The 12,624-nt window shown below is 58.1% G+C and overlaps 1 protein-coding gene across 1 annotated transcript in view; it reads right to left on the bottom strand.

Annotated features, from left to right (window-relative positions):
- Positions 1–7,939, bottom strand: part of KCNC1 (potassium voltage-gated channel subfamily C member 1) — a gene marked incomplete at both ends in the record, with an annotated part of 42,185 nt that extends 34,246 nt beyond the window's left edge. Inside the window, one exon of the mRNA XM_079709337.1 lies at positions 7,370–7,939. Coding sequence (XP_079565463.1) covers positions 7,370–7,939 — 570 coding nt within the window. The remainder of the gene's footprint in view (positions 1–7,369) is intronic.
- Positions 7,940–12,624: the final 4,685 nt, after the last annotated feature.

Raw genomic sequence — 12,624 nt, 5'->3', positions numbered from 1 at the left:
GACCTCCAGCTGGAATCATGCAAGCCTGGGGACTTCCTGTCCAACCCAGACCCCTCACTCCCAAAGGAGGTCAGTGAGGGCAGGAGCAGCCAGGCTAAGCATTAGGGACCTCGGGGGATGGGCTTTCATGTTCAGCAAAAAGTAGAAAGGACACTGAGAGAGGGAATGGATGAGCAAAAACCTAGAGGTTGGAATGAGGGCTGAAGATGAGGAGGCCAGCGGGGAGCCTGGCAGAAGGCAGCAGCGGGACGCACGGCCAGCTTCCAGAGCAGAAGGCCTCGAATGCCGAGCTGAGGAGGAGCCAGCATGCTCACCATGCACCACCTCGTGCATGTTAACTTCTGATCCTCCCCAGCCCCCTGCTGTTTGCCTGCAGGCCATATGGAGCCCCAAGGCCTGCACAGCTGGTGGGGGCAGTAGAGGACCCTTGTGAAAACCCTCTTCTTGGGGGCTACCAGAGCACCCTCTTACCCCACCAGGCTGGACCCTCACCTGCCATGGTTTAGGGGCCAGAACTCTCTGAGCAGGATTCCCAGACAGGTTTTTGAGAAACAGTGTCTGGTGAGGGAGGACGGGACCCAGAAGGAAAGCCGAGTCTGAGCCACAGTAAGCCACAGACCCCAGCATCCCTGGAACAGTGACAGGAGGCAATACTGACTAGTGGTTATGGACAGAGCTCTGGGGTCAGGCAGACCCACAGTTGAATGCTGCTCCACCACTCGTGAGCTAAGTGACCTTGGAAACGTTACTTAACCTCTCTGAGCCTCAGCAGCCTCATCTGTGGCATTGGTGTAATAATAATGATCCAGTTCCATGGGAGTTTGTAGGAGAATTAAATGAGAACATGTACGTCAAACCCTTAAGGCTGTCTGACACATAGTAAGTGCTTTAGTAAACAGCGGCCATTAGTACTGTGACTCAAGAAAGGAAGGGGCTTCTGGAAAATCCTGCTTGGGGGATGATAACAGGATTTGGACCAAGTCTGGGTTGACTGGCTGAGGGAGGTCTTGACCAGCTGTACTGGGCCCTGGGAAGGGAGTGGGGAAGGGAGGTGGGAGGGCAGGTAACTGCATATTCTCCCTCGCTCAAGGGAGGAAATCAGAGGCGTAAGTAAGGAGAAGAGTGTGCCCAGGTAGGATTTGATATTCTTTTAAAACTGAGAGCCAAAAGAAATGCAAACGGCCAGGCCCTGGGCCAAGAGGCTTGGGGTGTGAGTTCAAGCCTCGCTGATGGGCTATGTGGTCTTAGGCAAGTGTCTTCCCCGCTCTGAGCCTGTTCTTCCTCCACCGGATGAGGGCAGTGGCTAGAGGTGGCCTGGGAATACCCAACAGTGCCGTGCATGTGAAAGGTGGTCCCTCCCGCACAAGTGTTTCCCCTAAACTAGGACCAGGCATCTAACTGTCCCTGGAGCCTCTCAGGCCCCCCTTTTCCTGGAGCCTGCACCCAGGGATGGGACGCTCAGGCCAAGGGTGTGGCCAGGCTAGCCCGGGGGCTGATGGGAGACGGCGGCTTGACCTTTTGGTCCAGAGCAAATACACTGGTCATGAGACTGCTCAGAATAGCCGTATAACTATATTCAGCTGCCTTGGGAGGCCCCGAGATCCCGGGTCCAGGCAGTGGGCCCTGGAGCGAGCCCCCACCAGCCCCCTCCCCCACCTCTGAGGAAACACGCCTCCCTCTCTGGGAGGCTCAAGCCAATCTCCTCCAAAGCTCTGGCAGATGCCAGAACGCCCAGAGTTAGGGAGCACAGACACCTGCCCCCAGAGTGCCAGACTCCAGACACTCCCTGAGGTGTCATAAGGTGGATGGGATTCCCAGCCACAGAGCCAGGAGTTAGAGATATGGGTTTCTGAACCAGTCCCCAAGTAACGTGTTCACATGTGACCTTGGATAAAGCACTCCTCATCCAGTTGAGGTGGATGGGCCTCAACTTCCTCATGTGTCATAATAATACCTCCTATTATACTGAGTATGCAAGAAGCTTAGACTCTGGAGTGGGAGACAAACTGGAATCAAGCAAGGCTGCTAATGAACATTTTATTACAAACTAGATCGCTTCCCTGAAGGGAAGGACTCTGTTTCTGGACCCAGCCTGTGGGGTCCAGGAAGGCATTGCCAGGGAACTGATGTTTGAGGAGGGATGTCAAGGATAAAGAGGGACAAACCAGGAGGAAAGAGTGCTTCAGAGGGCACAGCATATGCAAAGGCCCTGAGGCTGGGAGACCTGGCATGTGCAAGAAACTGAAATGAGGCCAGGATGACTGGAGCTCAGTGAGTGACAGAGAGAGCCAGGCCAGAGGAGCCTAGAGAGGCAGGCAGGGCCTGAGGGCCACATTATGGGTTGGGGAAGCACCAAAGGGTTTTAAGCAGTCAAGGAGGTGAGCTGACAGATCTGTGAGTTGAAGAGGCCTCTGTGGCTGCAAAGTGGAGGATGAAATGGAAGGGCCAGGGGCTGGAGCTGGGATAGCAGTCAGGAAGCTGCAGGAGAGGTGGGCCTGAGGGACACAATGGTGGCTGGAACCAGGATAGTGGACGTGGAGACAGAGGGCAAAGGATGGAGTCTAGAGAGAGTCATGAAGTAAAAGGATAATCCAACCAATAGGAGTAATAACAGCAGCCAACATTTATTGAACACTTACTGCATGCCAGGCCCTGGGGCTTGGGGCTCTCCACCCAGATGCAGATAACTCAGTTTCTCTTTCCATCAACCCTCTGGAACAGGTTCTATCATTATGCCCATTTTAGAGGCGAAGAGGCTGAAAGATTCTGACTAGAAAACACTTGGTTTGTGATTTTCATTACTGGGAGGGGAGCTGGTGGGGGGCTGCAGTACCATTCAAAGACACGAGGACACCTGTAAAAGCATCGTGGGAAGGAGAAAAACACTGAATGGGGGACACACTGTGGTGGGGAGCACTTGGGGTGGCAGGAGGGGAACACCCCCAGCCCTTCTCCACTGCTCATGGGTCTCCTTCACATGTTACCATGACTCAAAGTGGGGCCCTGACCTGGGGGAGTGGGCTCTGAGGTGGGGGACAAGATGCTTAGGAAGTTCCCGATAGCATCTCTGTCCCCATTCCCTCTGTACGCCAAGCCAAGCCAAGAGCCCAGTGTCAGCTGGGACCCAGGGGAGGACCAGAAGTCTCTGGCTATGCTCTGCATCCCAGCTTCCAGGTGAGATTCCTTCCCAGGGATTTGAGGAGGAAGAGGACTACATCAGGTCCCAAAAAGGTGAGGACAAGGCAGAGAGACAGAGACCTGGCATCAGAGGAGAGCTAAGCAATGGGGTAGATGGAGGTGGGGCTTCCCAAGAGTGCGGCCATTGGCTCTTCTTTGTCATTAGAAAGCCAAGGGACTTCGGGGGACAGATATCAGCACACACACACACACACACACACACACAAGATACTCTCTGGACTGCAGCGCAGGAACTGCTGTTGGTGGTGTGTGACCTGACACAACAATGATTCTGATGACAACATGAAAATCATAGATAAAAGCCAAGAGCCTCAGACCTGTGCTGGTCCCCGGGGAAGACAGGAGGGCAGGTTTCAAGCCAGGGCTGCCCCAGCACAGCCCTGCCTGCTCCCATATCTCCACAGCTTTGCATGCTAGCACTGCCATCCCCAGCCATCGCCTGGCTAATTCCTACTTGCTTGTCCCAGTGTTACCTCCCCTGGGGTAGTTCTCACTCGCATAGTCCCAGGAAGCCCCTTCAGCCCTTACCGCAGTGTCATCATCATCCTTTGCTTCTGTGTCTGGGACAACACCCCTCACCCCAGAAGACAAGCTGGGCTATCCTGTCCCGGCTCACCTCCTCAACCCTTACCCCCTTGGGCTGGGGGCCCAGGAAACCCGAGGAGAGAGGGGCCGGGGGACCCGCGGCTCCAGCTAGTACAGTCACTCCCGAAGAGCTCAGATGGGACCTTCCACCCCCGCCAAGTAGCCCCTATGTCCCAGGGCCACCGCGAAGGCCCGCAGAGGAGTGGCCTCACTGACTGGCCTGTGCACCAACAACTGGCCTGAGCTAGAGCAGTGTTTCCACTGAGGATGGGGAATGGGGGCAAAACCGCTCACTAAGGCAGCTCAGGAGTCCCAGGAGATGGAGGCAGCAGGCAGGAGGCTGGTCTGGAGTTTCCTCTCCCTCAAGGCACACACACCCAGGCGATGCAGGGCCTCTCTCACATACGAGCACACACAGCCACACTGATACCAGGTTCTCACACACAGCTTCCGTCTCACACACCCCTCACTACACACGGTCTCTGTCACACATCAGGCCCTCACCCCACACAGCCTCACACACAGATGGGCGCGTGCACACAGCCTCACATGCAAGGCCTCACAGTGTCATGCCTGCCACACACAGAAATACACTCACCTCAAGTCTCTTACACACCCCAAGAATCTCTCTGTCTCCCTCTCACACAAACACACACACAGCATCTCTCTTACACATACAGTCTCTCTCTCTCATATACGCACTCTCTCCCACGCAGTCTCATTCTCACACACGAAGTCCATCTCTCAAAACACACAGAATCTGTCTCCCTCACATTCACACAGAATTTCTCTGATACAGGGACTCACAGAATCTCACATAGTCTCAACACACACACACAGACACACACACACACACACTCCCAGAGTCTCACTCATATGGTCTTTCTCACACGCATGAAGAACCTCTCACACCCACACAGAATCTCTCTTACACAGACTCTCACACATACAGCTTTTCTTTCATGCACATCTACAGTGTCACACACAGGATTCTGGTCTCGAATCCAGAATAAACACGAAAATCCCCACCCACAAATCTGAGGCGGCTTGGGGCCTGCGTGGGGAGGGGTAAACAAAGGTGACAGCAGTGGCGGAGCAGAGATGGAGGGGGCAGGGCGGGCGGGCAGCCGGCTGGGCTCTGCGCAGATGCGCTGCAGAGAGGCGGCGCAATGCAGCTAGGCCAGCCGGGCGTGCAGCGGGAAGCCGGGGTTCTAATCCAGCCTCTGCCCTCAGTTCCTGCGTGCCCTTGGGCAGGCCCCAATGTCCTCATCTGTCACCCTAGGGAGCTAGAACAACCCTGTGTGCCTACGGGGGAAGGAAGGTGGCACAGATAGGCTGTGGGACGATACCTTCTAACCCACCTCCACCCCCCCACCTACTGCCCAGCTTCTCCCTCAGAATCTGCTCTTCAGTGGACACTGGAGAGAGCCAGGACTTTTCTGTAGGGTTTTGTACACCAACAAGACCCCATTTATCCAACCCATTTATCTGCATGGGGTGACGGCCACCCCAAAGCAGAGGAACGGCCAGTGGGAGGAGATGGACAGACAGGGCAGAGGGCTGGAACGTGCCCCACGTGACCCCTGCCTATCCTGAAGCTCAGGGGCACGGGTCAGAGCCCTAAAGCTGAGCCCAAGGAGAGGGGTGGGGGGACCCAGCCTCTTGCTGGGGGGCCCGAAAGCTGAGAGGACCCTATGGAAGTTGGGCCTACTCTGCTTCTGGGGCCACAGGGGTGGTGGTCGTGGTGAGATGCTGTCTGAGGTCAAATGCAGGCTGAATGGGCAGCTGCTCTAACCCAGGCCTCCGCCCCGCATGCCCCCCGCCCCACATGTGCCAGTTCAACCTCCCAGTCCCCTTCCTCCTGCCCCTCCCCACAGCTCAGCCATAGCCTCCAGTTACATAATCCCCTGGCTCTGGTGGCCTCTGTCAGGAGAGGGGAGGGGAGGGGAGACCTCCGAGCGTGTCAGTCCAACTCTGGAGATGGCAGGGAGCTGGGGGCCAGCTCGGTGGGGGATGGGGTCCCAGGAGATTTGGGTTCCAATCCTGCTTGGCCTCTAACTCCCCAGGTGACCTTGGGCAGGGTCCTCAAAACAGGGGGTTTAACTCTCTCCCTATTACGGTGCTCCCCCAAACACACACACACGCACATCTGAGCTAAGATTTAATATATAAGACCTGCTGCCCCCTCCCTCAGATGCTAAAACACGGAGTGTTTGATCTCAGTAACACATCCACCAGGCCTGTGCCTACACACAGCCTTTCTCTGCCATGGACACTTCAGTGCCCACCCTCCAGTCTCCTTTCCCCACTGGAGTCAGCTGGGCAGACACTCCTGCCCCCTCCCCTGCCCGAACCTCCATCCCTGGGCTCCAGAGGGCAGGAGGCAAGGGATGCGGAGAAGTAAAGGAGAGCGGGGCAGCAGAGGCAGTGTTTGGACTGGCAGGGGCTTAGTGGGTAGCTCACACATGGGGGAGAGGCTCTGCTTTAAATTCCCAACTCTGACCCCTCCCCTCATGCCACAGGCTTGGTTCAGGCCTCTGAGGACAGAGCCCAGCAAAAGCAAGACGTGTCTTCCAGGGTAGGTGGCTGCTACTGGTGTCTCCCTTTGGGGCTCAGTTAAAGCAGCAAAGGACCCTTAGAATTTACCAGACCCCTTCTCCCATTTTATAGTTGAGGAAAGTGGTCAGAGAGGCCATCTGAGGGGCCACGGTCGGCAGCGGGGTGCCCTTTCTCCCTGGCAACAAGCTGCTGTCACTAAAGGGGAGCGGCTGATGAAGACACACCCACCTCTCACAAACCTTGTCCTTGCAGATCCCCCCGTAGACCCCCTCTCTGCCCCGGCAGGTCCGAGAGGAAGCATAGGCAGAAGCCCAGTGGCCCCCTCAAGCACCCTCTCCTTCTGACAAGGCAGAAGGGCAGGCTCTGTTCCCAGGAGCAGGTCTCAGAGGGATCACATCCCCCTCCCCAACTATCTACCCATTAATTAGCCATAAAGGTTCCCCCTTGACCATCTCCCCATGGCCTGAAGCTGCTCCCTGGGGAGGGGTGGTCTCTCTCAGGCAGCAGACCAGGTCTCAAGCCCTCTTCTGTGGGCCCTGGCTGGTTCCAGGTGGCCCTTACCTGGGAGAGAGGAAGGGCTCCAGCTTCCCTCCCCACACCAAAATCTAAAGGACAGTTCACACTTTCACCCTGTACACCTGCAGAGACGCAAATATGCACACACAGGCACTCCTGCACATTCAAACATACACACATGCTCACTCGTTCCCACTACATACCTTACCCACCCAAATATACACCACCACACTTACATAAATATACACACACAATCTACTCATACACACAAACACACCCATTCATACTCACCCGTACACATTAAATTTGGAATACAGACACAGACTTTACATATGTACAAAGCTAGTCACCCTTCAGGAGAGTCACTCTCTGTCGCTTACACACGCGCACAAACACCCCCCTTTCATTTCTGACTCCCTAGGCACCAGTTTTCGAATCCACCCCTGCCCTCGGGAGGCAGAGGACCCTGACTTCGCCGCCCTGCTCTTCAGATGGGTAAGTTGTCACTTACCCGCGCGTAGCGGGATGAGTAGGGGTCCTCGAAGAGCGCCCAGATGCGCGGCTGCCAGCGGCGCCAGAAGCCGCCGGGCCGGCCGTCCGGGGAGTCGCTGAGTGCCAGGCGCTTGGTCATCTCCAACTCGTCCTCGCCGTCGCCTGAGTCGCCGGGGCCGTCGGCGTCCGCGTCGTCGGCGCTGTTGTCCAGGGGCGCGCCGCCGAAGCTGTCCAGCGCCTCCTCGGCGTCGCGGTGCTGGCGGTACGTCATCCAGCAGCAGGGCTCCACGTCGGTCTCGTCGATGCCCCAGAAGGCCAGCTCCTCCTCGTAGAGTGGCCCGCACACGTCGGCCGGGCAGTGCAGTTTGCCAGTGCGGTAGTAGTTCAGGATGTGCGCGAAGACGCCCGGGTGGCGGTCGAAAAAGAACTCGTCGGCGCGCGGGTCATAGTCGAAGTGGCTGTGGGCGTCGGGCTCTGCCAGCCAGGCGAGCCGCGTGCCGGGCAGCGTGCGCAGCGTCGAGCGGTACGTCTGGTGGCGCGTGCCGCCCACGTTGATCACGATGCGCTCGCTTTCGTCCCCTTGGCCCATCGCGGCGCCTCCTTAGGCATGGCGCGGCCCAGCGACACCCATGGGAGCGGCCGCCAGGGGGAGTTGGCGCCGGGGAGGGGGGCGCGCGACCTCCTCCCCCCTCCCCCCAGCCGTCGAGGGGACAGAGGACCGCGGCTCTGGCTACCCCCAGAGCGACTCAAGCCCCTCAGGGCGCTTTCTGTCGGGTGCTGGTCCAAGGGTGTGTGCGCGGGATCCCCAGGGTCTCTAGGCGCCAGATGTGGGAGGGAGCTGGTCCGGCTGCGGAGGAGGCAGAGGAGGAAAGAAGGGAGGGAGAGAGGGAGGAGGAAGGGAGGAAGGGGGCGGCGGCGCTCAGCGGCGAGCCCCAGGAGGAGGGAAAAGAGGGTGGGGGGGCCGGGCTCCCGTCCCCATCTCAGCGGGAAAATGGACAAATCGACACAAAGCTTTTGGGGGGAAGGTCAGCTGCTTCCAGGGCCGGCCAAAGACCAGCCCCTGGAAGGGGGAGGGGAGGGGAGGAGAGGGAATCTGGAAATTCGCGCTCTGCTGTGAGGTGGTCGCCGCAGCGCGCTCTCGGCGTGGGGGAGATGGATGCCCGCTGCCTTCCTCCCTGCGTGGCCCGGCTGCGCAGGGCGGACTCCGGCCCCCTCCCTCTCCTTGCCTGGCTGCCTGCTCCCACCCGGCGGCGGGCGCGCCCGCCCGCCCGCCCTCCTCGCTCCTTCTCCCCGCCTCTCGGAGGAGATGGCGGGCACCCTGGGCAGGGGCACCAGGGTTGGTGCTCCGTGCTGCTGCTGCGGAGCGCTGCACTCGGTGCGCTCCGGCTGGACCTGGGGCTCTCCGCTGGGCTGCGCTCCGACTCGACTCCGGCGGCGGTGCTGAAGGGACAGCTCCGGGACTGTTGCGGAGCTCCGCGGAGCCGGGAAAGGGTTCTCCGGGCTGGGCTCCGTCTGCGGGGCCGGTGGGCACTGACTCCGGTGCCTCTGCGCCCTGCTTGTGGCAGGCTGTTGGCTGTGCCGGCCGAGGCGAGGGGGCCGCGGCGGTCGGACCGGGGAGGCGGGGGTGGCGGGTCCGGGCGCGGCGAGGCAAGGCTGGTGAGGCCGGGGAGGCGACGTGCGGGGCGGCCGCCGCCGCCGCGACGCCGCTGCTGCCGGGGCTGCTGCTCGGCTAGCTGGCTCGCTTGCTCGCTCGCGCGGTCCGCGTCCAGCCCGCCGCTCTCCGGACACTGGCACACGGCGCGCGCAGCCGCACTCGCCCCCGGAGGGAGGCGCCGCGCTGGGTCCTAAAAAGCCCTGATTCCGCGCCCCCCTCCCCGCCCCGCGCGGAGCCCGGCCTCCCTCAACCCCGGCGCTGGGGGCGCCAGCCCGGCACCGATCCTGCGGCTCCGGGGGACCCGCCGACGCTCCGCCCCCAGGGAGCGCCACTCAGTGGGCGGGGGCTCCGGGAGACGTCTCAACCCACGCCCCAGGGTCAGACTGAGGTGAGAAGGGCGTCGGTACCCGCCCCTGTCTTTCCAAACTAGGGACTGTCTGATTCCCTAGTGAAACAAGACACCCCTGACCGCTATCAGAGAAACCTCGACCCGGACCAGTATTGACCGCTCCAAGCAGCTGTTCAATACCGACCCTTGCAGGGAACCTGGAGCCCCCATGACGCTTCCATAGGTACCTTCTTGCATGGATTCCAAAATAACACACCCCGCGCTCCCCTATACACAGCACACACCTGTACTAGGTTGTGTTGTCCTCTAAGCCCTCTACTAAAAACCCAATAATCTTGGACCCCTATTAACCCCTTTCGACCCTCTTCTGACCCTGGGCCCTTCTTAACTCCAGGCTGACTCTAGTCTCCCATGAGTGCCACACGCTCTGCCGTCCTGATCCCAGCTCACTGATCCTCCCACACTAGCCCAGGATCCTTAGGTGAGGATCCCTTGTGAAAAGGGCATTCTGTCCTTAGAGGTCAGAAGAAGCAACTGCCTCTAGCGGTCGCGAACATTGACAGCCCTCCTTTCTCCATAGGGCTTCAGCTGCCCTGGATGGGAAGCTGATGCTGTGTCTGGGGGCTGGATAAGAGCAGCCCCCTGCTATGATTCCTGGCTTCACGGTTGATCCTGGGGTGGGAGTTGCAGTTTGGGCCTCCGAGGCTTCCTGGACCACGTTTGCTGGCGGTGCCTCAGTTTACTCAATCGAGCAATCACTCCTTCACTTCTTACTTGTTCCAGGCTCTGTCCCAGGCACAGGGGCACAAGAGACCCTGCCCTCCAGGGGCTCGGGGCAGTCAGGGAAGTGGGCAAGTGGGTCTGGGCAAGGCTGGGGAGGTCAGGCCCAGCTCCAGGGGTGGCCGCACTTGGAAAGAGACTTATTGATCCAGCCCAGCCCAATCGAACACAAGGCTGCCTGGGCAAAGGGCTATTTAATTAAGAAGACATGAGGCTCTTATTTACCTGTCGGCACTTGCTAACTGCACAGACAGCTGTCCCTTGACACTGACCCACAGACCTGGTTGTGGGCCTGGGGATGAAGCTGTGTGGCAGACATCTCTCTCCTCACTTGGCCCAGCGAAATCTGTGTGTGCTGGGGCAAAGGTCTGGAGGAATGGAGAGGTTTGGAGAGGGGCAAGGGGCGGAGCAAGAGATGAGGGGTGGGAGGAGGACAAGGGGAAAGACAGAGGGAGGCAGAGTTACGGCAGAAACAGGGGCAGAGATGGGCAGAGGCAAAGAGAGAGCTGGAGTCTGGGGCCAGGATGGCACCTCCTCACTCCAGAGATTGACCTGTGTTCTTCTTCTAAATGGGAGCTGCTTCCCCTTCAACACAATTATTTCAGAGTAATACAGGGATGAGAGTGCGTTTCAGTGTCCCTCTCACCCTGACCATTGTGAGCCCTGTCCCCTACCCATGAGGAAGCCAGACCCAGTGCAGCTCAGCTTGGCTCAAATTCAGATTCCCAGGACACAGTTCTCTCAGAAAGTTCTGCCCCAATTCAAGGAGGTGATAAAACAGAGAAATGGAGTCCCCAGAAGGAACAGAAAAAGATGGACACAGAAAGATGGAGACACACACACACACACACACACACACACACACACACACAGAGCTGGGAGAAATCAAGACGGGGAGAGACAAGACAGAGGTCTCGCCAAAACTTCCCTTCCAGCCCGTTGTCTAGTCCCTCTTCTCCCCCAGGAAGCCTTCTGAGATTCTGTCAACCATAGGGGCCCAGGGTTCCACCTCTTCCCTCTCCTGCAGGACCACATGGATCAGAGTATGCCTCCCTAACCTTCACTATAGCTTATTTCATTTCCCAGTAAAAAAGGACTATCAGCTCCTCCAAGGCTCCTTCTTGCTTGCTTCCTTCACAGTGCCCAGCATACACTAGCTCCTCATTAAGGGCTGGATGATTTGAGAAAGGCCAGGAGAGAGGCTAGGATCCTAGTATCCTAGTGTCAGAGGCCATAGGAGTCTGGAGCCCTTAACCCAGGCTGAGTCAAAGGGAGACTTACCCAGGTTTTCTCTGGGAGTCAGTGCAGGGCCCACTCAGGCCACTACCCCATGGTGAGCCATAATGGGGAACTGAAGCATGCCCCAGACGGTGGGCAGAAGCAGAGGGAGAGGCAGAGAGAGGCCAAGGGCTCCTAGAAGGGGTAAAGTTGGGTTATTAGGAGCCCTGGTCAGGACTGGCCCTGAAGGGCTAGTAAAAGAGGCAGGCCAGGGTTGGAGGGAGGGGGAGTGTGAAAGTGTATCTGTCGCACCTAAAATCCCCTACAAGGCAAGCGAGAGAGGAGCCTTCCAGGTGGGAGACGGGAGCCGCCCATGAGGTGCTCCACGCTGTCCCACTTGAGGATTCTCACCTTCATCCTTGATGACACCCCAGGCCTCAAAGGCTCTCCCCCTTCTCTATCCTAAGCAGGGACACAAAAGTCCCTTCTCTCACTTCCCCTTCACACCATAAGAAGGCTGGCATTTGCAGAAAGCCTAGAAAAATCAAGAGGGCAACATAGAAAAAAAAGCGGAAAAGCCCCAAAGAAATGGGTAGGGAGGGAGAATTGCTGAACTGAGCTTCTTACCAACAACCACTAACCACAGACCCTCAGCCCAGCTGAGAACCTCACCCCTTTCCACTTGTGAGCAATCCCCCTTATTCATAGCCATTTGCCCCCTCCCTTGAAGAGGAAAGCTGTGGTCCTGTGCCAGAGGCTCTTTGGGATCACTGGCTGTTGAGGGGCGGGGAGCAGCGCAGGGTGCAGTGGACTACCAGTGGGGTGGTGTTATTCAGTGGTCAAGAGCAAAACTCTGGAACCAAGGTACCTGTATTCAAATCCTAGCTCCACCACTGACAAACGATGACCTTGGGCAAGTTATTCAATTTCTCTATATGTCAGTTTCTTTATTGATGGATATGAAAAATAATAAGCCCTATATCATAACACCTCAGCTCTGTCATTTCTCTTGTTCAGGCTAGAGGAGGGGGCTGATGAGAGGGGCTGGAGGACGAGCTGGGGCTGGGTATAGACAAGAAAAAGGTGAAGGGAATCCTGAAGCCAAGTTTGGCCTATGCTCTCACACCTGGCATTTGCAGGCCTTAGATCTGGTCCTGCTAGGCTCTGGAACTGGCTTAAGTCCAACCCCCAGGCCTTGGTCCAGGTTGGCCCATGCCATATGCTCTCTCCCAGGCCCAGAGCCTTCACATTCCTGGTGGGTTGGGGTGCCATC

The sequence above is a fragment of the Hyperoodon ampullatus genome (genome assembly GCF_949752795.1).
Source record: "Hyperoodon ampullatus genome assembly, chromosome: 7".
Taxonomy (NCBI): domain Eukaryota; kingdom Metazoa; phylum Chordata; class Mammalia; order Artiodactyla; family Ziphiidae; genus Hyperoodon; species Hyperoodon ampullatus.
The sequence above is the reverse complement of the archived record's forward strand: the minus strand, read 5'-3'. Positions and strand labels throughout refer to the sequence as shown.